This window comes from Colius striatus, chromosome 8 (assembly GCF_028858725.1).
Source record: "Colius striatus isolate bColStr4 chromosome 8, bColStr4.1.hap1, whole genome shotgun sequence".
NCBI lineage: Eukaryota > Metazoa > Chordata > Aves > Coliiformes > Coliidae > Colius > Colius striatus.
In genome coordinates, this window is record NC_084766.1 from 22,576,745 (window position 1) to 22,602,315 (window position 25,571).

The 25,571-nt window shown below is 38.2% G+C and overlaps 1 protein-coding gene across 5 annotated transcripts; it reads right to left on the bottom strand.

The window, feature by feature from the left end:
• Positions 1–669: 669 nt before the first annotated feature.
• On the bottom strand, positions 670–24,373 carry DUSP11 (dual specificity phosphatase 11). Of its 5 annotated transcripts, XM_062001660.1 has the most exons (12): positions 24,285–24,373; positions 23,262–23,338; positions 17,087–17,162; positions 16,530–16,661; positions 15,575–15,698; positions 12,950–13,010; positions 12,800–12,846; positions 12,267–12,342; positions 8,119–8,220; positions 6,697–7,572; positions 5,773–5,883; positions 1,813–4,638 (listed from the first exon to the last, which is right to left on the bottom strand). In XM_062001660.1, the coding sequence occupies exons 2-12, from the start codon at positions 23,288–23,290 to the stop codon at positions 4,326–4,328; spliced, it is 1,947 nt and encodes a 648-aa protein (XP_061857644.1). In that variant the 5' UTR covers positions 23,291–23,338; positions 24,285–24,373; the 3' UTR covers positions 1,813–4,325. The 5 variants fall into 5 exon arrangements, with proteins under 5 accessions (XP_061857646.1, XP_061857644.1, XP_061857643.1 ...); XM_062001662.1 differs by lacking the exons at positions 23,262–23,338; positions 24,285–24,373 and adding an exon at positions 670–747 and having other exon boundaries at positions 4,475–4,638; positions 17,087–17,310; XM_062001659.1 differs by lacking the exon at positions 24,285–24,373 and having other exon boundaries at positions 23,262–24,051.
• Between the last annotated feature and the right edge of the window lie 1,198 nt (positions 24,374–25,571).

Here is a 25,571-nt window from a genome sequence, read left to right on the forward strand (position 1 = left end):
CGTGCAATAAGATTGGTATGTATTTGTAATGAACAAATGGGGTTTGAGTCTCAGATTCCTCAAAGGACAGGATTCCTGATAGCCAGTAAAATCCTGGTGTGTTTTCACTGTGTGAAACAGATCAGTAGTTTCTTACCTGACTGTCTGAAACTCTCATTGGATTCTGGAGGGAATGTCTTCAGGATATTATACTTCACATAGAGTAGATTTAAAGCTGAAAGTGAAGCCTTAATTAGTTTTAAGCTCCCACATGACTTTATTACAGGATTAGAGGTGTGAGCGTTCCTGAATTTTTTTGATAACGGTTATTTACATCGGCATGGTGCTCACACAGAGCCATAGGCACGGCTTAGAAGACTCAGATAAGAAGTTTGCAGGAACTCCTCCTTCAACATGTGCACTGTTTTAATACTCTGTAATCTTTCAGTCAGGTTTTACACATGGAGCTTTTGCCTACTTCTTCCCTCACACTGATAATTCTCTCCCCCTAACATTTTGGTTTTTATTTTCCTTCCTCTTTCATTTTTTCTACTTTATTTTTTCCCCATCCTTCCCCCTAGTCCCCCCATTGTCTTCTCACCTCAAGAGGAAAGAGAGCCAAGTTTCCTCCTAACCTGATTCCTTTTTGTCATTTGTTTTTTCTGACTCTCCTCAAGAAGAAGAAATGGATCTGCAGGCTTGGTAATTGCTCTCCACTGGAACCAATAAAGCACAGTCTGCTGACAGCTGGAGCAAGTAAGAGTCAGCCTGGAGAGGAAGCAAACACTAGTGGTTGATAACAGCATGGAAGCCATTGCCTTTTGTTTGCACATACTTTTAAAACAGATTTCCATTCACAGTGACCAGGGATTCATATCTCCTTGCTGAACCCAACAGAGAGTACATTCCTTCTTTCCCCAGCACGGAGCAGATTCTAAAGTGTAAATGGCCTTTAGGTGTCTGCATTTCTGGATGCCTCATGAGAAACATCTTAAGAAGGAAGTGATCTTCAGAAGCTAGTGCTCAGGTCATTTAACTGCTGGTCCTAGCACACTAGTTGTAGCAGTGCACCCTGAATTTGAACAGTAACACATCACTGATTACTTTTGCTCATTGAAAAAAAAAAGCCTGCAGCTTGCAAAAAAATGGGAAAGGATTCTAGCTGTACTTGTGGCTCCTTGTATGTCATTCACCTTTTCCTCCAGCTGAGAGAAAAATAGTCACATGAAAACCTTTTTATCCCCTTTTTTGACAAATGTCTAAATTAGCTGTGCATGTAATGCAAATTTCTACATATAAATTCAGTCATATTCCTACGTTCTAGTCTTCTGATGGAGATGAGCTCTCTTTTTCCCAAGCTATTCTTGAGAGTCAGCCTTCTGCATGGAGTTTGTCTGAACTTTCTCCCATCACATTCCAAGAACCGCCTGAACATTTCCTAACTCAGTATGATAATACCTCAGGGCAAGCTGGCCCTGTGGCTTTACCACCCAATAAAAATCAGGCCCCCAATTAAATCATGACAGCAACAGAAAAAGAAGTTTTCTGTGAGTTCAATAGTTACATAGATTAGTATTAGTAACTATTAGTTCAATAGTTACATAGATGAAAACTCTTAGAACTCCTTCAAATATTTTTGTGCCGTCTCTGTTTTTTCTGTATCCATGTGTTTTTCTTCAAGATTTCACACTCAGGGCAGTGTGAAGCCAACACTGTTCAGCCAAGTCTTGCTTTTTATTGCTTTGTGACAGAACAGCGGCTATTTCCAGGTTTCCTGAGAACACAAACACAAGAGGCCACCACGATTTTATGACATTTTTATAGAGCTGTGAAATAAATAAGAGAAAAGTTATTGGGGTTTTTTTGTGGAATTTTTTCTTTTAGGAGTACAACTGTAACACAATATGCAGTTAAAAAACAAGAAACATTTCATTTCTTTCTCCACCATGTGGATTTATCAGTAATCGAATACTACAGATGCAAATAGGCAGTGATGACTCAGCTGTGGAATTTGAGATAAATGTTAGTAACAGTTTATAATGTATTATGTGGGCTTAGCTCTGCCTTAATTCTGTTAGGAACAGTAGTGTGGAAAGCCTTACACTAAATTCTTAGAAAAGAAAGTATACAAATCAAACTTTGGTTATTTTCATATATTCATCTCCAAGCCATCTGTGGAAATATCATGTCTATTAATTTTGCTTGAAAAGAGAAATTCAACATAGTTATGAAACTGTATCTAAACTTTCCAAGGGTCCTACAGGAACTGTCCAAGGTCTGGTAACAGCTAGTGCTGATCCTAACTCCTCAAACCACATTTATCTTTGTACTGGACACCAGTGTTTCAACTCTCCAGAGAGTCCTAGCTCCCACATTTGGAAGTAACTAAGGATTGACTGTAGGGTCATAATTCAAACGCTAAAACAAAAATATGAAGGGCAAATGTTGTCCCTTTGTTCCCATTATGAATACTACATACTGCAATATGTAGTACTACATGTAAAAAATATGTACTACATGCCTGTAGTACATACATATAAAAAAAACCCAACCAAGTGCTTGTAATACTGGTCTCTAATTCTTAGCTCCCTACTGAAGAATACCAGAAAAGTGGTTTTGTTGTTTTTTTAAAGACTCTGGCAATGTAGTAACCCATTTTGCCTCCAAATTAAAGAAAAAAGGCAAGTGAAAGAACAAATGCCTTAACATTTAGTGCTCAGTTCCATAACCGGTTTATATATTGAGAAGCTTCATTCCTCACACCACATGAATGAAGCTCACAATCAGAGATCTAATTGGAAATACAATTGACTAGCTGCTGTGAAAATGAGAAAGCTAATTACTTTATGCAATGAACAAAGCCAAAGTTGTTCTACCAGTTGCAAAGGCAGCAAAGCATTTGTAATTTGAATTTATATCCCAGAATCCTTTGATTTTGAGAACTTTTTGGATGTGTTACAAAACAACGGTTGCCAGATGTCCCACATTTTTCAAATCTAGTCCTTATTTAGCAGTCATAAAAAACATGAATTCAGAAATCTGGGTTTTGTGCTGCTGCTAAAAGGCAAAAAAGTATTTTGGCTTCTGGCTTTGAACACTTTTTTTTTTCCAGTTTTCTAGTGTATACCTGTACTCTCTTGCTTTAGGCTTTGCAGCTGTGCTGCTTTTGAGGCAGTTTCTTAATTTCATAAGTTAAGTCTAGCATTCATGTTAATTGTTTATTTCAATATCGTGGTTGAGCTTTATCCTTTTCCTGATGGCTTTAAAATGACAAATTTGTTAAAGTGTAATAATTTACCTATTACATTAATACTATTTTCCATCCTCTAAACTAAGATTTCCTTTCCACCAAGTAGGAGCTGTTCCTGCTACTGTGCAGCTGCTGGCATGAATTTGTTGCACTACCTTCTTGAGACCCACTGAAGTGGCAGTTCAGAGGAGACTGTTCAATACATGTAGAGGTTATTTTGTAACCTACATGAAGAGATTATTTTGTTCCAATTACATTACTCTGCTGTGCTGTAAAAAGAAACTGGTAAAAAATAGAACTGTAGAGCAGGACAGATATGACTGACAAAGAAGGAGGTATGAATATATCGGCACTGGTGACTTTGGCCAGTTGCAACAGGTAAGCTGATGATGCACAAGTTTCTTCATTTGGATGTGTTGCTGAGAAAACTGTGAAATTTGCATGCACTAGGAAATTCTGAAACATATATAACCTATGGGATCAGAAAAAAAATACAGTCAGGATGGGATATCCAGGTTACTGAAAAGCAAGTTTTACATGTAGAGTATTCAAACTCCATTTGTTCCCATGTTTTTAGCAATCTGGGAAACAATCTGCTATACAGTGCAACCACGTCAGTTCAGTTGATGGTAGAGAAAATCTGGAATTAAACTGCAATGCCACAGATTTTTAGCAATAATTCAAACTGCTATTTTAAAAATAAAGGATCAAGTGGACACAAATTTGCTTCACTCATTTCATAGTATTTTTTCTATAATCTCAATCCTAGTCTACCTTATAGTGTAGTACTTTATTATGAGCTTTGCATCTGGAAATTCCATACATTTTAAAGAAATGTAAAACAAAAGATAGAACTACAATCACTTAGACAGTTGTTTGTTTTAAGGTACAGGGTTCTGATTTTGCTAAAAGGAAGGACTACTTTAATTCCCTCTGTACTGAGACTGAACCAAACATCTGTAGAAGCTAATATTACAGTAGAGACCAGTTCTCTACTACTGAAATTTGTATTTTCCTAATTTAAAAAAAACCAAATTGGTCCACATACAAAAGTAAAATGAGTAAGTCTAAGCTGAGCAAACATTGTCCTTTTTATTCAGTTCCAGTTGTAGCAGTCTCTTGGAGGTAAATCATAATGCTTTCTCTCTCCCTCTTCAGGTCCATAATCTAATGGCAGACCATAATTGTAATCAACTGCTACAACTGGTAATCTTTTGCTTTGTTCTGTCTCTCTGGTAGTTTCACCTTGAAAAAGTTTTCTTTCATAGTCTATTGAACTGTCTTCTTGGTGTACAGATGAAGATGAATGCATTGTTCGTGAAGAATACGGTGCAAATCTGTTTTTTCCTCTACTAAATTCATCTGAGGGATGCATTCTCCTATTGTCTTCAGGACAATTCAGTCGATTACTGCAAGAAGAACAAATATGAACAATTAAGTCCTTATAAATGAAACAGTTGATTTATTGTTGGTGGCCATCATTACAAATTAAACTTGTGTAACCTCAAAAAAACAATTCAGACCCTCATTCTTGTTTTTACCTCCTAAAATTAAAATCCTGTCTACTGGATGTAGCAAACTTGTTTATATTAATTTTTCAATTATAGTGATTAAAATTATGGTTCTTTATAGTAAGTAATTCTACTAGAAGATGTTTCGTTTCAAACGCTATTTCTAATTAAAATTCCTATTTACTGAGGGCCTCTTTACCTCAGGGCCCTTTTTGTTCCTAAGCCCATGTTTTCATTTTTGTGAATAATATGTAACAGTAGCTCTCTAGTACATAGTCTCAACAGGCAACAATATATTTTGGATTTACAGCTCCAAACATTTTAATTATTAATTCTTCTGCTATAGAAGAATCTCTTCCCTACAAAATACATACAGAAGCATTTAAAATATAAAAGCATATATACTTTTGGTTTGGATTCCCTTTACTCTCAAGTACCTTACTTATTCGGAACAATGTTTGTAATTTTAAAATCACTGAACCATAGATTAATTTAGATTGGAAAGAATCTCTACAAGTACCTAGGGCCACTTACTCCAAGTAGGTCTAATTAAATGAGTCTGTACAGGGGCCATATCCAGCTAGTTCTGAGTATCTCAAAGGATGGGGATTTCACAGCTGCTCTGGGAAACCTGTTTCAGTATCTGACCTTCCCTCACACTAAAACTCATTATCTTGTTATATACAACAGTTAAGAGTTAAATATAGCATCTGTACTTTGATTTTTTTCTTTCTGACAGTAGCTTTTCCTATTCTGTAATGTGCTAGCTTCAACAGTACTTGTCATGTCAATGACTTAAGTCAGAGATTCTCAAACCATTTCATAGTCACATTCAAAGTCAATATAGATGGACTACAAATTAGTCACATTATTTGTTCAGTGTTCAGATTCAGTGGTTTAAACTGCATTTAAGCAAAAATATTAACATCAATTTTTACATTATGTGGTTAATTTGTATTATGGAACTGGAAAACTAGGGGAGTAGCAGTATAAAGTTAAATCAGAAAACAACATATGAAATCTGATATTTACCTATAACTTCTGTTAAAGTCATCATTATCAGACCCATAATCTCTGTGAGGTGGAGGAGATGAAGAGAAATGAGGATCTGGTACATTTTCATGGAAAGAAAAAGACTGACGTCTGCAAATGACCGAAGAATTGCACGTTAAGGAAAGTACCAACAGTTGTAAGCTTCTTTAAAAAATAAGCATTACTCAGATAAAAATATTTTCACTTTTAATTAAAATTCATTGAAAATTTTAAGAAAAACTATCTTAATTGTATTAATTTAATGCCTCAAAATGGTATGACATTGTAGTGATATCCTCTGTTTCAGCTGCACAATAGAAGAAGTTAAATTGAATTTTACTAGCCCAACAAATATCTGAAATACATTCTGAAATATGAAATTATTTTAAAGTGTTATGTTAGAGTCCAATAGGTTTATTACTAAGTGATATATGGGTTTGGGAGAATATGATGCAAGTTAAAAAGCAACAGGATTTCTAACAAATTATTAACTCATACAATAAACAAATGCAAGTCCAACTTCCTTGTAGCATTATTGTTTATCTGTTTGACTGAGCATATAACTAAAATTTTGTATCCTCTTCTGTCTCAAGGATTGCTTTTCAAATGTAAGTTTCTATACAAAACAAAGTGGGACAAAGAGATTTCTTTCAAGCTGACTCTAAAAACATAAAGAAAACATAGCTTTCAAGAAGCACAACCTTCTAATTTAGGAAGCATTGGCTTTCAAAGCTGCAACACTCCAGCTTACATTAAACCTTTCCACAAGTCAAAATAAAAAGAGTTAATTAACTGATCATCTACATATGACTTTTAAAGGATGATTAACTGATTTTAAATTAATTTAATTAAAAAAAAAAAATTAAAATGCTGAGGTTTATACTTTTATTCTAGTTCAGGTCTTACAGCTCAAGGATGCTTTACCTGTCTGAACACCATTCATGTGGCAAGTCATCGTGACCTGGATGATCATGAAAAGGTCTTGGCCTTTGTCCGTGCCCTTTATTAAAATAATCAAAATCTTTCAACTGAGTCTGTTCCTGTAAATCATCATAAGGCTGATGGTCATGAAAAGGTCTGTGCCTTTGTCCAGGGCCTTTATTATCATAATCTTTTAGTTGCATCTCTGTTTGTAAGTCATTGTGAGGCCGGGGATCATTGAAAGGTCTCGACCTCTGCCCACAACCTCTATTAATAAATTCAAATTCTCCCAATTCCATCTGTGGCTGTAAGTCATCCTGTAACTGATAGTCATGGAAAGATCTTAGTCTTTGGCCAGGACCTTTGTTGACACAATTCAACTGCATCTGAGTCTGAAATTCATCATGAGACTGGTGGTCATGGAATGGTCTTCGCCTTTGGCCACGGCCTCTGCCACGAAAACCAAAATCCTTTGACTGCCTATCTTCCTGCAAATCATTATGAGATGGATGGTCAGGAGAAGATCTCTGCCTTTGACCACGGCCTTTGTTACATTCATCATGAAACTGGTGTCCATCAAAAGGTCTCAACCTTTGTCCAGGTCTGTTGTTACTGAAGTCTGGATCCTTCAGTTGCACGTCTTCTTGATAATCCTCATAAAACTGGTGATCACGAAAGGGTCTTCGCCTCTGTCCTGGTCCTCTATTGTAGTCCCAATTTCTCATCTGCATTGGTGCTCTTAAGTTATCCTCAGCCTGACTGTCATGAAATGGTCTTTGTCCAGATCCCTTATTAATGAAATCAAAATCTCTCAATGGTATCTGTCCTTGCAAATCATTGTGAGAGTGGTCATCATAAATTCTTAATCTTTTCCCAGACCTGCAAAGAAGTTTTTGTCTTAAATAGAACATTATACTTACAAGTGCTACAAGTCATTGAAAATAAGGTTTTCTTAACCAAGAACTGATATGAAAGACATTGCAAATATATAGGTATCAAAGCTACTGAGAATCCAAACTATCAATAAGATCAAAAAACTTTCAGTGCGTAGTAGAAGCTGAGATAAAAACTGAATTGTAATTCTACAGTGGTTGTTAGAGGCAAAAAATGTGATTCCAAATTAATTAAAAATAATTGCAGACTACTGTAGAATAATAAATAAGGATGGGCAAAGGAAAAATCTAAATTTTTGCAAGTGAACTAATTACTTACAGTCTTCTAACAGCACACATTTTCTTTGTTTACCTTATCTTTTCACTGTTTCATCAAACTCTGCAACTACATTTTGTATGAGCAAGCAATATTCATAAAATCTCTTTTAAATTACAGTATCTATAGTATTTTCAACAAGAAGCAATTCTCTTTCTCTCTGTGTGTTTTGGGCTTTGGTTTTTGTTCCTATAATTCCATGTTTCAGCCTATTACCCCTGAAAATCTTCATTTGGGAACCGCTCTACAGGTCCTTCCATTGCATGTGGTGGAGGAATAATATCTTCATCTGAATCCCATACATCCATTCCAAGGTTACTAAGAAGAATAAAAACATCTATTAAGTGATAATTAAAAAAAAAAAAACCCATACACAAAAAATTCTTCAGTTCAGAATAACACACATTTTTGTACGTGTTGTGGTTTAACCTCAGCCAGCAACTAAACACCATGCGGCTGCTTGCTTACTCCTCCCCACTCCCAGTGGGATGGAAAGGACAATTGGAAAAAAAAAGTCAAACTCATGGGTTGAGATAAGAACAGTACAATAACTAAAACAAAATAAAACAATAACAACAATAATAAATAAGTGAAATGAAAAAGACAAAAAGAGAGAAATAAAAATCAAGACAAATGATGCACAATGCAACTGCTCACCACCTAGTACCCAAGCCAAACCCAAGCAGTGATCCACCCCTCTGAGCCAGCTCCCCACAGTTTATATGCTGGGCATGACATTCTACAGTGTAGAATAGCCCTTTGGCATGTCCTGGCCATGCTCCCTCTCAGCCTCTTGTGCCCCTTCTCACTGGCAGAGCACTTCCCTTCAAATAAATGCTACATAGCAATAGTTGCAATGTCCATGTGTTATCAACACTATTCTCACACGAAATCCAAAGAGAGCCCTGTACCAGGTACTAGGAAGAAAATTAACTCTATCCCAGCCAAAAACAGAACAACATACTAATTTAAATGCTCAGACATTCATAACTTAGCAAATTTTCATCTTGTAAATTTATTTGGGGAAAGACTGCACGGAAAGCAAAGAAAATACCTAAATTTCTCAAGTTTGGAAAGACATCCTTTATGATGTGAGACAAGCACCCTATTCAAACATCTGACATGGTACTAACTTAATCATGCACAGACTATAGAACAATGACAGAAGTAAAACAAAGGACATTCATAGAATTATAGAATCTTAAGGGTTGGAAGGCATCTTGAAAAATCACCTAGTCCAACCCCCCTGCCAGAGCAGAATCCCCTAGAGCAGATCACATACAAACTCATTCAGGTGGGTTTTGAATGGCCCCAGAGAAGGGGACTCAGCAACCCATCTGGGCAGCCTGTTCCAGTGCCCTATTACTCTCACATTGAAGAAATTCTTCTTTGTATTGCTTTGGAACCTCTTATGTTCCAGCTTGTACCCATTGCCCCTTGTCCTGTCATTTGCCATCACTGAGAACAGCCTGGCTCCATTCTCCTGACACCCACCTTTTGCATATTTGTAAACGTTAATGAGGTCTCCCCCCAGTCTCCTCTTCTCCAAGCTGAAGAGCCTCAGCTCCCTCAGCCTTTCATCATAAGGGAGATGCTCCACTCCATCATCTCTGTGGCCCTGTGCTGAACTCTCTCCAGTAGCTCTCTGTCCTTCTTGAACTGAGGGGCCCAGAACCGGACACAATACTCCAGATGTGGTCTCAAGAGGGCAGAGGAGAGGGGGAGGAGAACCTCTCTCAACCTACTTCCCACAGCCCTTCTAATACACCCTAGGATGCCATTGGTGTTCTTGGCCACGAGGGCACATTGCTGGCTCATGCTCATCTTGCTGGCCACCAGGACCTCCAGGTCTCTTTCCCCTACACTACTCTCTAAGAGCTCATTCTCCAACCTGTACTGGTATATGGGGTTGTTCTTCCCCAGATGCAAGACTTTACACTTGCCGTTGTTGAATTTCATTAGATTTCTCCCCATCCAACTCTCCAGCCTGTCCACGTCTCATTGAATGGCAGCACAGCCTATTGGTGTCAGCCACTCCCCTCAGTTTAGTATCATCAGTAAACTTGCTGACAGTGCCCTCTGTTCCCTCATCAAGGTCATCAATGAATATATTGAACAGTACTGGTCCCAGCACTGACCCCTGAGGGATTCCACTAGTCACAGGCCTCCAACTAGACCCTGCCCCATTGACATCAGGTCTTTGCCTTCTTCCCTTCAGACAGTTAACAATCCATCTCACTACCTGATCATCCAAGCCCACACTGTCTCAGTTTTGCCATGAGGATGCTGTGGGAGATGGTGTCAAATACTTTACTGAAATCGAGATAAACCATATCCACTGCACTACCACCATCTATCTACCTGGTTACATCTTCATAAAAGGCTATTAGGTTGGTCAAACATGACTTCCCCTTGGCAAAACCATGCTGACTACTCCTAATGACCCTCTTGTCCTTTAAATGCCTGGAGACAGCACCCAGGATAATTTGTTCTGTCACCTTTCAAGGGATGGAGGTGAAGCTGACCAGTCTGTAGTTACCAAGTGGCTATCCCCTCCTTCCAAGATCTATAGACTCTCTTCTTCCACTTGAGTTTGCCCAAGAGTTTCCTGTTTAACCATGCAGATCTCCTGGCTCCTTTTCTTGATTTCCTACCTGCTGGGATGCTCTGATACTGAGCCTGGAAAAAGTGATCTTTGAAAAGAGACCAACTACTTCGGGCCCCTTTATCCTCTAATATCCTGTCCCACAAGACGTCCCCTAGCAATTGCTTGAAAAGGCAATACTCAGGCATTAGTTTTAAAATTCATTTACTGCAAGATACCATTGGCACAAATAACTCAGACATAAAAAGATAAGCTCTTCTCAGGTGAATATGGAAAGCATAAAATTCTTACACATCAGGCTGTCATGGTTTAGCAAGGAGCAGCTTTTGCTAGGTAACAGGGGGAGTGGGTTGCAGTGAAGATCCAGTAAAGAGTTTTTGGACTCTCCCTGGCTCCTGGGTTCAGACCCACCTCCGGCCCAGCTGGGCCAATCTGGCGCCTCTGCCATCACTATGTAGGGGACGGGAATTTGAAGTGCTGGCAGGAGGTGTAAGAGTGGTACAAGATGGAGGCGACCACGCGGACCTCACAGTCAGAGAAGGAGGAAGGAAGGAGTAACACCAGACCAGAGATCACTCTGCAAGTCGTGGTGAGAATGCAGTTGTACCCCTGCAACCGATGCGGGGCCATGGTAGGACTGAGAGTTACCAGCAGCTCTGTGTGAGAGCACCTGGACAGCAGAGAGACTGTGTGAGGAGGCGGCCATGGCACAGGCCGTGCTGGAGCCTGCATGCCACATAGCAGCCCCACATAAGAGGCAGAGAGGAGCTGCAGCCTTTGGGATAAATGCACATCAGAGCAGTCTGTGCAGGGCTGCCGTGTGTGAGGTACCCTACAGACTTGTAAGCAGGACTGGTGGGGAGCCCACCTGCCGTGAGGAGAGACAAATGGCAGAAGCCATCAGGAACAGACTGAAACCCCCACTCCCTGCCCCCCTGGGTTGTTCAGGGAGGAGGAGGTAAAAACACCAGGATCAGGGCTCTGAGCCCAGGAAGAGGGGAGGAGTGAGGAGAAGATGGTCTTAAAGGGCTGGTCAGACTCTTCATTGTTGTACCACTCTGTGTTGTTTTATTTTGGTTATGTTTGGGGTTTTTATGGTTATGCTTTAGTTGGTGTTGCATTAAATTATTTTCTCTTTTCATCCTCAAGCCAAGTAGCCTGGTCTGTTTTGTCCTGGGCCTTAAGCGGCAATTAAGCAATCCCTGCCCTTTGGCAATCCTCAGGTCTTTGGTACTTGAGGCTAATGGTGGTCTTTTGTTCCCTGATGGGCCTAAACCACTACACAGGTGTACAACTACTATGAACAGAGAACTTGAGAACAATCTCAGGCTTTTCCATAGTTTTTTTTTTCCTAAAATTGTGCTACTCATTTTTTTAAAATATATCTGGTTCCATGATCCCAACAACAGCAGGCAAATCATCCAGCTTATAAAGATATCTTTGCAGCAGCCCCTTTCAGCTTCTAATGAGAGGACACAGACTCAAAGATTTGCCACAATATGATAAAACACCACTAATGTTCAATAGCAGTTGTTGGATTAAAAAGATTTTTTGAACCATATAAATTCAAAAGATGAATGAAGTACACTGTACTTCACTGTACTGTTATTCATATCAGAGGTCCTACAATATATTTGTGATTGCATATTAAAAGTTTAAGAGGGGGCTTGATTTTGGCTTATGACTGGAAACGAAAATTTACAAATACCAGAAGACACACTAGGAAATCTTAAGCATGCAACTAAAAGCTTTTGTTTACCTTCTCATTGGTTGTGTTCTGAGATCTGTGAGATATACAAGACCATCCATGTGATGACCTCTTGCATCACCAAAAGCTAAATTGGAAAAATAAAACAACAAAAAACCACGAGTCTAACAAAATGTGTTCAAACTGCGCCATAAAAATGCAAATTTTCTGTTCATCATGGGATGCTGAACTTGAAACGATTCTAATATGATACCCAAATACTTCATCAAGCTGGCATTGTTGCAGCATTTTTTATTAAAACAACCAAAACTCGTAGTAGTAGTAACCTATGACTGAAAATCTTTCAAGGCAAAAGGGAAAAAAAATATTTTAAGCAGCTGAAACATACTCCTACTATGCTGTCAATGTGCTAATGCTCAAGTCTTGCCTGGAATACAATCAACAGTCAGATAAAATCTTATATGGAAGCCAGCACATGAAATAACTCTGAAGATACCAAAATCGAATTATAGTATTTGTGAATACAATTATAGTCATTGTTAATTACAACCCGACGTGTGCCTTAGTTCAAACCATATAAATACCTTGGATTGCTGTCTCTGGATCCCAGCCTTCAACATCCACAAGATATCTGAAGAAAAATATGATTGTATTATCATCCCAAAGGGATTACAGATTAATGTAAGTATTCTGTCTTTGGTGAACAATTTTTTCTGGTTTTATACAACCCTTACCTACATATAAGGTAGCCAGTTCTATTAATTCCGTTAGTACAGTGAACGCCGATAAGTTTCTCTGTCAAAAAGGAAAACAGAGTCTGTTTAGTTCACAAAGTGAAATTACAAAATAATTAGTGCAAGACAAACAAAGATACAAAAGCTGTACTTTTTGAACAAAGTAATGATAAATAATGCTTGCTATTTACAGAAGTATACTGCCATGCTTGTAAAAGAACAGATATGTCCAGTCCTATTAATGCTGGACCTCTAGCAACAATTAGCTCACTACTTCCAAACCTGTGAAGACTGAGATTAATTCTGCAGAATGTAGGAAAAAAGAAAAAGGAGTGATTATAGGTAAAGCAGCTGGTAGCCAGAACTGCCTTAACAAGAAAAAAAAGAATAAAATGTCTTTTTTTAAAGGAAATCTAAACAAGTAAATGTAAAATTAAAGAAATTAACTAACAGATTCTAGTAAAACTTACTAAAAGGAGAAAACATGCATAATGCTCTTACTGTCTAGTAGCATGATATACATGGAGAAAAGAAGCACCAGTAATCTCTAGAGAAATTACTAATCAGCTAAATGCAGAATAACTTGTTTCAAATGAAGTACTTCCAGCAGAAATAGGAAAACACTAATATGGTCATGCAAGGTACTGGTAATACCTCATATCCAAACTATCCTATACAATTCTACATCTGTATTTAATGAAAAAAAAATCAAATTGAAATATGTATAGAAAGGGCCACTAGGATGGTCATTAAAAAAAATTATGAGAAGAGACCTAGGAAGCTTGGCTTATTTAGTCTGTAAAACTAAATCTGAGGTACTGAATATACTAATGGGGTTGGAGAACAGCAATACTTAAGGCAAAGTTGGCCTAAGAATAAATGTATGTTAATCGAGAGTTTAGGCTAGAATTTAGAAGAAAAACTTTGATTTCTGCAACAACTTTTGCTTCTTATGCCAACTTTGCCCTTAAATATTGACAGACAGTCTTTGAAATAAGACTGATAAATTTCTGAATGAGGTAAAGTATAACTGTTTGCCACAGAATAGGATAGTCAAATTGCCAATAAGTTTATTGTAAGTGGTGTCCTAACACTTCAAACACTAAAAGACGACAACTTGTCAAAAACTATTTATAAGAAGAATCCTGAGAAATTTTAGAGGTAATCTAAAACAGAGGGCAAGTTACAAAGAGTAAGTTAACAAAACTTGAAAGTTCTCCCAACTCTTAAGTTAGCTTAGCCCTGACAAAATGGTCTTACATGCTGGAACTGTAGGTCTTCATCCAGTAACAAATTAGGAATTGATTATCTCGATTTTGAGAATCAGAAATAATTGTATTCAAATATTCTTTGTCACAAGAAAAATCTCTAGAACAAAACCAGAAGAAAACTAATAATCTCCAAGTAATTTCTCTAAGCCAAAAATGAGCAAAGGAAGAACCTACACACTAACTTCCAGAGCTGCTTTTTATGTAATTTCATTTTCCCAGTACTTCTGATTCTAACTCTATCCCAGCCAAACCTGGGCAGTTAATATCTGTACTTTTGCACAGAAAATGCTTAAGTAATCACTGCAAATAGCATGAAAAAGCTTTAAAGAATGGTCCTCCAATAATGGATAGACAAACAGTTAAAGTCTACCTACAGAGAATCACCAGAAAAACAACTGAAAAGGTAAAACTGCAAATAGACTGTGGCAAAATACATACAATTTTATTTCTGCAAAACATGTCTTACATCATCTCAGCAAGAACTGTACTATTGCATAAAGGCTGAAACAACAGCAGAGCCACAGTGTGGAAATAGCAACAATTTGTAATATGATTTTTAAGAATTGCTAGGATATGGAGGTAATAATAGATTCATAAGTAAAAAAACCTGCTACATCAGACTAAAAGGATGTAAGTTGCTCATGTTGATGTAATTAATATTTATAACTATCTAAATGGTGGGTGTCAGAACATTGGGGCATCCCTTTTTTCTATTGTATATAACAACAGGACAAGGGGTAACGGGATGAAGCTGGAGCATGAAAAGTTCCATTTAAACATAAGAAAAAACTATTTTACTGTTCAGGTGAGGGAGCCCTGGCACAGGCTGCCCAGGGAGGGTGTGGAGTCTCCTTCCTTGGAGGTCTTTAAGACCCTCCTGGACGTGTTCCTGTGTGACCTGATCTAGGTGGACCTTCTTCTGCAGGGGGGTTGGACTAGATGATCTCTAAAGGTCCCTTCCAACTCCTACCATTCTATGATTCTATGCTTACATGTATCAGTGCCTAGTGCCTCCAGAGAAACCCTATGCTATTTAGGAAATCCATAAAGGGCTGGCTGCTACACCACTTAAGACAACTTAGGTCAGAGATAGGAAAGCCTTATTGCAGTTGCTTTGACACATAATACAAATAACTATTAGGAAAGGCATTTAAGTTACTAATCATTATTGGAAAAGACAAGTCTGGAATGAATAAAAATAAGGAGTTGTTCATGTAATGTATCTTATTACGATAATAAAGTGCTATATAAAGTCAAAGGTCCCCAGTGACATAAATATTTACTGGAATTAATAAAGTACACAGCACTGAAATTAAATTGTAGGGGTTTTACAGCACAAGATGTTAGTATTTACCATTTCCTGCATTTTCCCATAGGAATTTTCTGACCCATTTTTTGAACTGTAGGATAGTAGCATTATCGGGGACTTCAAGTCCAACAGTATAAAGTTTCTTATACTGCACACTTTTAGGTAAATCCTAGCAACAAAAAAGAAAAAAACAAGTTAAAAAATATTGAAGTCTTGCATCCATGAAAAACCTTCAGCAACATCTAACATAATGCCAATGTAAATCCCAAGTAGAAGCTGGAAACAGTCTTGACACAGTTCTATAGAGACACTCTCAGAATCTACCATTTACATTTCCACTTTAAAGACTTCACCTCAAAGAAAGAACAGTTTCTACAAAAGATTTATTTATCCTTGCTAATAAGGCAGGGCATAAACTAAAGTGAGCAGATTCTTGTAATTCCATTCAAACCTGTTTTACAAATAATTGTAATAGCAATATCTGTCCCACCCACCCACATTCAAAGATATATTCACATATTCAGCCCCTTAATGCTTACAGTTCACGTACATTCAAAGATCAGCATTCAGTTATAACAATGACATTTACTTTCCTTTTCAATAGGAGGCTGATTAGTCACAGTTCTTTGCACCATGCTGGCAAAACAACTGAAACTGATAGTTTAAAAATGGAAACTTTCTTAGTGGATTCCACTGAAGATCAGTAAAAAAAAGAATAAATGAGAATGTTTCCAGGACATAGACTAAGTCTTCTCCATCTCTTCTGCAGTGTCTGGCATTGAGTCTTTATCCATTACCCTGAATTACCATCATACAAATAAGACACAAATGCAACTGGGCGGAGGAGTTATTTCCTCTGAGGTAAAACACTTTGTTTCTTTTGTTGACACAAAGTAAGTCTAGATGACTCAGTTGTCTACTCCAAAGTAAGCAAATGTGTAAATACTTTAAAAAGAAAGGTTGCAGCAATTATTTTAATTTGCTATTATGTTCATATTACCTTAACTTCATAGTATCGTGTGGTATACGTTAAATCAATAACTAATCCAAGCTCCACATTTAGTGCTTTCACTGCAGCAATTAAGTCCTTTGGTGTAAATTTCTGAGTTGGAGTAAGCCTCTGGTTAATTGCCTATGGTGAAAATAGAAAGAATTTTAAGATTTAATAACAAGACATTTGTAATATTCAGCTGTGTTAATTAGCACTGGGAAACTTCAGTATTCAAAAGAGTATCCTTTAATGAATGCTTGATTTCCATAAAAATATATTTAGCATTACGTCATCTAGATTGTCATTCATATCATAACCCCTTCCAATATCATTGTCTTACAATAGTCATGAAAATATGTTACATAAAATAATCAATTTAGACCACTCAGTAGTGATGAAAATAACTGTGCTGATTGACTAAAGAGTTTATGATTTTTAAAACATAAATCTGAATAAACTTTTTTTTCAGAAAACTTTCATAAAGCTTGCATGGATATTCATGCTATTCTTCATTACCTTTGCACTGTATCTAATAGAGACAATCTGTAGTTACTTTTTATACATACTCCTTTTAAAGGTACTTTGAATGCAATAAATCTTGTTCCAGGTATAGGCTGTCCAATCGGTGTCACACTCCGCCATCTGTAATGAAACAAATGTTCATCTTCAAATATTATCAAATTACATGATTCAACTGTAGACACCCACAGCTTCATGCAAAACTTTTAAAAAAAATCCTATTAGGATGAAAACTTTGGTAAAAAGAGCATACAAAATTTATGCTCCTTGAAAATGATAACAGTTATTTCAAAATACGTGAAGCATCTTACAAATATCAGGCAAATCTGAATACAAACTGTTACTGAATACAAACTGTTATTTCAAACTTCTACAAGCAGAAAAGAGATAATATTTATCTTTTTTCCTATGATGAGCCATGCAGCTATAAGCATACTATATTAAGATTCAGATTTCCAAACTGCAGGATGCAAGAGTTCCTAAAATTCCTTGACCATATAATCAAGCAATTATAACAGATGGGCATAACTTTGAAAAAATGACCAACTAAATCCCATTAAGTAAGTTATTTTTAAAAAATCCATCTTTGACTAGCAATCTGCCTGTTTCACCAAGAAAATAAGAGTCGACTATAAAAATGTATTATATATTTGAATAAAATTAATAGATCAGCATTATTTGGGGATAAAAGAAATAGGGAGTTGTCTAAAACATGCTAGAAAATATGCTAGAAAAATATCAATAGAATACTGCACTGATGAGGGCAGAGGCTTATATAGTACACTGCATAGATTAAAGAAAGACTTTTTTTGTTTGGAAATCTAAAGTCAGGAGCCATATAAAATTAATTTTTTTTCTTTGTAGAGCACCACCAAAAAGAAAATGCTTCTTAGAGAGAATGTGCATGATTGCTGTTATTATACCACAGAATTATGTCCCAAAATCTGCAATTATTCCACAAAGTGGTTTCAAGGTATCATCAGGACATTTGAACACAGTCCTTTTCCTTCCTCCTTCAACTTACCAAAAAATCCTCTCCTCAAAACAGTAGGACAGCATTTACAAACAAGTAGCATCAATATATAGCAAAGCAGATGGGGAAGGTTCAACAAGCTAAAAAGTATTGTTATATTATAGTTGGTGGAAATTTTTCAACTTGGTTCAAACACCTTCAAAAAGTTATCATATACTTGCATAAGTTATTTAATTGACAATGAAATGCTAACTTTACTTTTATTAAAAATACCAAGCTTCAAGATTTTGCAAATATGTATAATCTGTAATATGCTTCATTTTCAAAGAAGTGCTCTTGGCTGCACTTTCTCTTGATACTTTGAAAAACACAGAGAACATTCCATCACACTAAAACTTAGTAAAAATCACCTACTAATATGAAGATTTATTACAACACTCAAAATACTAGTAATTCCAAAACTACAAAGATCTGCTATTCACAAATTCTACATTGCATTGGAAAAAACTCTCAAAATTCAGAGATTTCAAGTTTTTTTAGAAGAACTGGTATTCACAAACTGTACACTTTTGCTTCAAAAAGGTAACCTACTAAATTTAGGATTTTTATTTCTTTTCCATATGCAAGAACAAATTATCTCTATGACCTCAGAAGATGCATCAGGATGTCGTAAAATCTACGTAGCCTTGTTGCATTTTCAGCTAGTACCTCAACTTTTAAAACCTAAATATTTTCATAAGATTCTTTAGCTCTGGTGCCTATTCACTTACAATTTCCTGAATGAATATTTAAAGAGAGCATCCACAGCTTCTAGATTCCTTTTTGATTTCTATAAAACCACATAAATTATGAAATAAACTAAACACTATTTAAAAATATTCCAGCCACTAAGCATTTTTCACAATTCTCATAAGGGATCACATAAGAAACTAGATATTGTCCTTGTAAAACTCACAACAAAATATCCATACTTGCTATAGCATATAAATAATAACATTACCCTTCATAGATGCTTGGAGGTAACAAAGGAAACACTTAAAGCATGATGACCAGAAACATAATTGATATTAACACGTCATGTAATAATGTATTACATTAATGTCTTTAACACTAATATCTTTTTCATCTTCACCGTGATCTAAAGAACTGACTGAGGCTCCCAATGTACACATGGAGATGATTAGTTTAATGGATAACAAATGAAATTACAAAGGAAGAATGTTGCAAACAGCTGTCATGTTGAGGACAGATCCAAGGCGAGAAGGTATAAGGGCAAGCTAAGTGATTGCAGTAAAAACTTTTAACGAATTCTAAATTACTGCAGGAACTTTGTACCTCATAACTGCAATGAGGGAACAAAACCACTCTCCTACTTCATATATTCCCTTATCTTAGGGTAGTTACGTACAGGGAAAAAAAAGAGCACATTCTCCATCACCATAGTTTAAAAAGCGCTGCTCAAAAATTTACATCCTCTGTATTATAGAAGAAAAGTGTTTCAACTTGGGAAGTCTTCCTAAGTGAATTTTCAAGCTTGTAAACTTCTGAGTCTCCTAGTTCTACACTACTTGTAAAACAGGAAAATGAAAATCTGAGACTATGTCCCATTTCTCATGGGCTGAAAACAGGCTGTACCCAGAGATACAGAAACCAGTGCAGCAAATATTGGCATAGAGATAAAACCAACAATACAGTATTTTTTTCTTCAACCTAGTTCAATTACTCTTTGGCATTACCTCTACCAATAAAATGTACAAAAAGCTTTGCAAAAGTAGGATTTAATCTGACAGCCAGCCATATCCAGTTATACATGTTTACAATCATTTTGAAGGAAGATGAAAGAAAAAAAAATTCCAAAGACAAAAGACCAGTTATGCAATAAGACAATTTAAAAGATGCCATAAATCAGAAATTCAGATCTATTTTAATCTGCTTTCTCTTGAAAAACTATGAGTGGAAATCTACCATGATTATCATAAACATGAGCAATTAGGAACCAAAAAGAAATAAAAAGAAGGATTAAAAAAAATCTTATTTTTGTTAATTAGCATTGTAAAAAAGACTTTGTAAAAAGTCTGGGTTTGAATAAGGCATTGACAGAACAATACACCAGGATTACATAGTTTGTTGTCAGATCTTAACAACCCTGGGGTTTTATTCTCCTGTATTTAAAGCCATTTAAATCCTCCCAGAAAAAAAAATCTGCAACGTCAGCAAGAAATTCAAAAGCTGCTGACAGCTCTGTGGTAGAAAATGAGCAGAAGGCACTCTTCACCAAATAATGCAAAGGGTACATCTTCCATGTTATCTTTAAAAACCAGTAGACTGAAATTAAGCAAATATTGGCTAAGGAAATAAATTGTGATTTGCCTTGTTGTCAAAAAGGAGTACTGTTGGAAATAATAAGGTGACGGGGACTGAAGAAAGTTAAAGTTACAGAAGTCTACATAAAGGCAGAAATGACCAAAGACTAGTGAGCTGCAGGTGGTCATATAAACAGGAGTTACAGAAGCAAAGATATAAATAAACCTTTTAACAAGTACAAATGAGAATTGTATCACATGTCCTACTTGAACATAAGTTGAAGAAAGAAAGCCAGGGGCCAAACGTGTTATCACAAGACTTGGCAACATCATTATTACTGTACCAATGGCTAAAATGTAACAGAGGCTTGAGTGATAAACAAGCTTCACCTGAAGTAGCTAAAAAGATGACAGGAAGAGTTTTCTGAAAAAGGCAGCAGTAGCTTACTGAGACACACACATTACATTTATTTCTATGCCTAAAAATAAATCCAGGTATTTGCATGACAGAGGTAATAGCTTTAGCCATAGAGCAAACAGCATTCACATTAGAAAGATGTTGTGATAAGAATCTCAGAGTCATGTAAATTCAGAGGAACACTGCAGCTTCCCAATACAATTATGAGAAGGCATATCCAGGAAGAAACTGTTTCACATAAAGATATTATATATCTTTATCTTGTCAAACTAGACAAGAAAGTTGCTAAATAATTCACAGTACAACAGGATGGAACCACTGAATTGAAAATAATGTGAAAGTATCGTGTTTGAGTTTGTCAGATCTCAGGGTTAAATAAAAATACAGAGCACAGTAAACTATCAACAGATATCCTGTAAGTTCCTTATGGCAAACAGTTAACTTGTTGGTCTTCCTGAAGTGTAAAGCCACTTTAAATCACCTACGAAGCTGATGTTTACATTAGTATATGCTAAAAAACCTGAATAAAATCTCTAACATCTCTACAGAGTAGTTATGGTATTTTTTTGACTGGAAAAAAAAACCTTAAGTGTAAAAGAAGTAAGCTCTCAACTTACAGTTCCAAGTGTGTAACATTCAGTTCAGCAATAACATGTTAAAGTATTCCAGAGTAAGAGAAACTAGTGCTGAACTCAAGGCATTAGTTCAGAGTGATTTTAACCTAATCAGTGTCAGTCAAAAAGAAAATCAGTGAAAACTTGGTGTTACTAAAACACTGTTGATAGCTACACATTACTCAAAAGCTACAGTGGGCATGGAGAAAAATATCTGAGCCTATGCTTAACAATTCAAGGGCTTCTAAATTCTGGAGCCCCTCATGAGCATCTATGATCATGAGGCAGTTGTAAGTTTAGAACTTACCTGAGAAAGTGTATTCCAAAACACTTAAAAAAGGTAGTTACTGTAACTGTAGAAAACTCAAGTCTAAAATACTGTCAGCTGTAGCAAAATAATTTAGAAAATACTATTACTTATTCACCCTTTTTTGGCTATTGATACAGCATGATTCACAGTTTTATTTTCTAAGTGGCTTCCATACCTCTACCGACAGCAGATTTAATACTCTTCTGTTGAATAAAAAACAGCTATGCAAAGACCATGACACACTGTCAAACAGAACACATACTGAACAAGTCAAAAGCAAGAGGGAGGGAGTATAGCTCTTAATCATTTGTTACTACACAGATTTCTCACTTTGCTTTTCTTCAACCATTTATTGTATTGCTTTAATTAGCATAATGGAATTTGGATTAAAACTGTTAAGCCTGTATAAATAATTGAGGCAGTAACAGAAAGACAATATTAAAAAAATACCTGTATGTAGCATGACTTTATTTAATCTACTAGTGTTTCTCTTGCAGTACCATTAAAAACAAAACAGCTACTGTTAGATTTATTGCTATTACAATACTGTGACATGGTTGAGGTTATACTCCCATACTACGCTACTGTCTGTACTGGTCATTATGCTGTACTGTACCACAATTTCACTTCTGACAGCAACTACTTCTAGGGCCAATAAATTGCATGTGGAGAATCACCTAGGTTAAAATTAGTTTTCTTTAAGTCCTGTTTCAGGGTTCGATGCTTTTTTTCCTAGTGTACTAAACTAATCCACAGTGAACAACTACAACATGCTGTGCTAGCACAAGGATGACATTAGTATACTACTTCATGAAACTGTTAGAGATAATTCCTTGCTTCTTTACTGCCAAAATCCCAATACAGTGGATGTCTAGTCTGATTTGTTAATAGTATCAAAAAGCATCTGGAGAAGCTGACAGCAATAATAACTGCAAGTTATTGTACCATTACAGTGTGCCTTTATAATTCAGCGCACTCTACTATCCAAGAAATTTGTACTGATGTCAGCAGTAACACATTTTCTCTTTTTTTTTTTCTTTTTCAGTAGATCTGGAGAATATAACTGTATCTAGTTTAAGTAAAATTGTTATGTGCTCCTCATATGCACTCCCAATCAAGCAATCAGAAACTCTGTATATTGAATTTGAGGGGTTTAAAAATTATTATTACTTTCACTGATAAATTTGTTGTCCTCTTGTTAAAAATACAGGATGTTTCTGGACCTGAATCCATGAAAGTATTCCTTGAACATATACACGCAAACACCTGCTCCCATCATATCAGCTCTTCCTCCACTACTGGTAACAAACATCTGTCAGATGGATGGATTAGTCTCGTATTTGCCTCATAAGCACACACCCAGGTTAAAAAAAAGGGACTCTGTTTGGCTGATGAAGAAGTGTTCACAGACAAGTTGAAGCATTATACTCACCTGGGGGGATGAACGGCTGGATTGTTTCTGTCTTGGAAAAGATACCTACCTTACCTGGCTGTAGATGGTGAAGATACTTGTGGCAAGAATGTGCTTGGGGCAGTCAGTGCCCCTTCTCTTTGGGCAGGACTGTACCCACTCCTGCCTCTTGCGTAGTGTGAGGGATACTTACCCATCTGGGATAGTGTTCTTCTTTACCATACTGAAAGTAGGAGCAGGCAGAGCAGGAGACAGCGGTTAAAGTGGGCACTGCAGCAAAGGAGAGAGAACCGCGCAGTTAACACGGTGCTAATCTCTTTCTCTGTTAGTGGGCCTTTTCACAGGGCTGACTCTCAAATAAAATAAACCAAGCAGTTAGCTGGGGCTTGAAGCCATCTCGAACAAGTTCTGCAGCTTGCAAGACAGCCTATATTCTCCACTGCTACAGCATCACAGCAGTGAAAGACAACTTGCCTCTCCTCTCCAGAAGATCAAAAGAAAAAGAGAGGAGAGGCAGCAGGCTTCTCTCTAACTGTAGCAGCAGCGCTACAGAGGTGATCTTCCTGGCTGTCCCTTCCGTCCCTCTCCTGTGGCTTGGAGCAGTCTGTTTTTCCCTTGTGCTCCCACAGACAGAACTCGTGTTTCAACGAGAAAAAACTCCAGGCAACTGCAAGAGGCGAGGCCAGCACCTCAGCAAAGGAAGGCCCATCACCTGTCCCACTCTAATCTAGACGGGTCCAATCCCGCTAGATCTTGAGCACCGTCAGCGCCCGCCCATCTCAAAGGGACCAAGGCAGGGGAAAGGGGAGCGCGGGGAACTCCCCCGCGCCGCGGAGGGCCCATGTCCGCCACTCCAGAGAAGACGCGCGAGGCTGGCGTGAAGCTCCCTCCTCAACGCCGCACGTCCCCCGCGCACGCAGGAACCCCGTGCACACAGGGAGCTCCGTGCAGGGCCGCCCCCCAGGCAGCCTTGGAGCTCTCGGTGGGAGGCGACTGAGTTCGGGGGAGGAAAAAAGGGCATCGGAGGCGGAGGGCGCGGAGGGGGGGCAGGGTCGCGGCCCGACTGCGGGGGGCTGTCAGAGACAGGACGGGCTGTGCGGAGAAGGACGCGGGCTGCAGCAGCAATGAGTAACAGGGAGAGGCCCGGACGCCGCCGAGGCGAGGCGAGACGGAACGGAATGGGACAGGAAGGACCGGGGCTGCGGGCGGCCCGTACCCTGACACGATTTCCTTTGCAGAAGATTGTTGCGAGACAGATCGTTCCCGAAAAGGTCTCGACTGCGCCGGCGCGGCACCCAGCCAGCTTGCCGGGAGGGGGGGGAGGAGTGCGCTTGCTCCTCTGGAGCTGGGCCGGGTAGCGCTGACAGCGCATGCGGCCGGTGAAGCGGGAGCTGCCGGCCAGTGGGACCGGGCGGGGCGGCCTGTGCGCCTGCGCCGCGAGCCCGTGGGTGAAGGGGTAAAGCTCGGGGTGCATGCGCGCCTGGCGGGGTGCAGGGAGCAGCCAGGCGCATGCGCGGCGGCGGGCAGGGAGGGGCTGCCGTTGCGGGGTGATGGGGTGTTGGGGCGTGGCGGTGTGGCGTCGACCGGCTGGTGAGGGGTCCTTCAGCTCCTTCCGGGCTCTGTGCTGGGTGGGTTAAAAGAAGCGGGTGTGTTTTTTCTCAGTAGGAAGTTTTGTGTCAGCAGAACGCTGGGGTTCAAGCTTGGTGGCCTAGTTGAGCAGCTGAGTGAGCTGTTGCCGGGAGCTCAGCGGGGCTGTGGGGGCTCGAAGGAATCAGTGAGGGAGAAACGCGCGGAGTGCGGGAAGGATGTGTTGACCACGTCCTACATCGCCAGATGTGCTACATCCCCATCTATGCCTTTCCTCTCAGAAGAGATGCCTGGTCCTGCGTTTGAAGCCACTTTTGCCTTTTAATCGGGGCCGGTTTTTTTTGGTTTTTGATTTTTTTTGGACTTCCTCTGCTTGTGTTATAGCCTCGTGTGCCGTGCCTCTAGCCTCTGGGTTGCAGCAGTGTCACGGTCACGTCTGCTGTGGATGGGTGAGAGGGTATGCCCTCTTTTTAGAATGAAAGACAAGTGCGAGGCCAAGGAGAGGTAATCTGTGAGCCACTGCTGGATTGCTTATTTTAATGTGTGGTCTGTGATATTGGTTTTAATTTTCATTTTCAGACAGCCCTTTAAGTTGCTTCTGAAGCTCCTCCAAGTGTTTGTCACTTAAAAAAACCTTCTAGTTGACACAGTGTGTTAAAGTACATGTGCTGTGAAATGGTAACAACGTTTTTGCACTTTCACTTATTTATGAGACAAAAGTTGCTGGTATTAAATTTCCTAAGTTGTTTGCCACATAATTGATCAGCCTTTTTACTAAATAGAGAGCTGCAATTTGAAATTATTGTGCTGGTATTTATAAAAAGAGAGTAACTTTGTTTCTCAATATTTCTAAGAGAGTATTACAGACTTCAGTTTTGTGTGCTTTTGAGTTTTTTAAAAGTTAATGTACTGGACA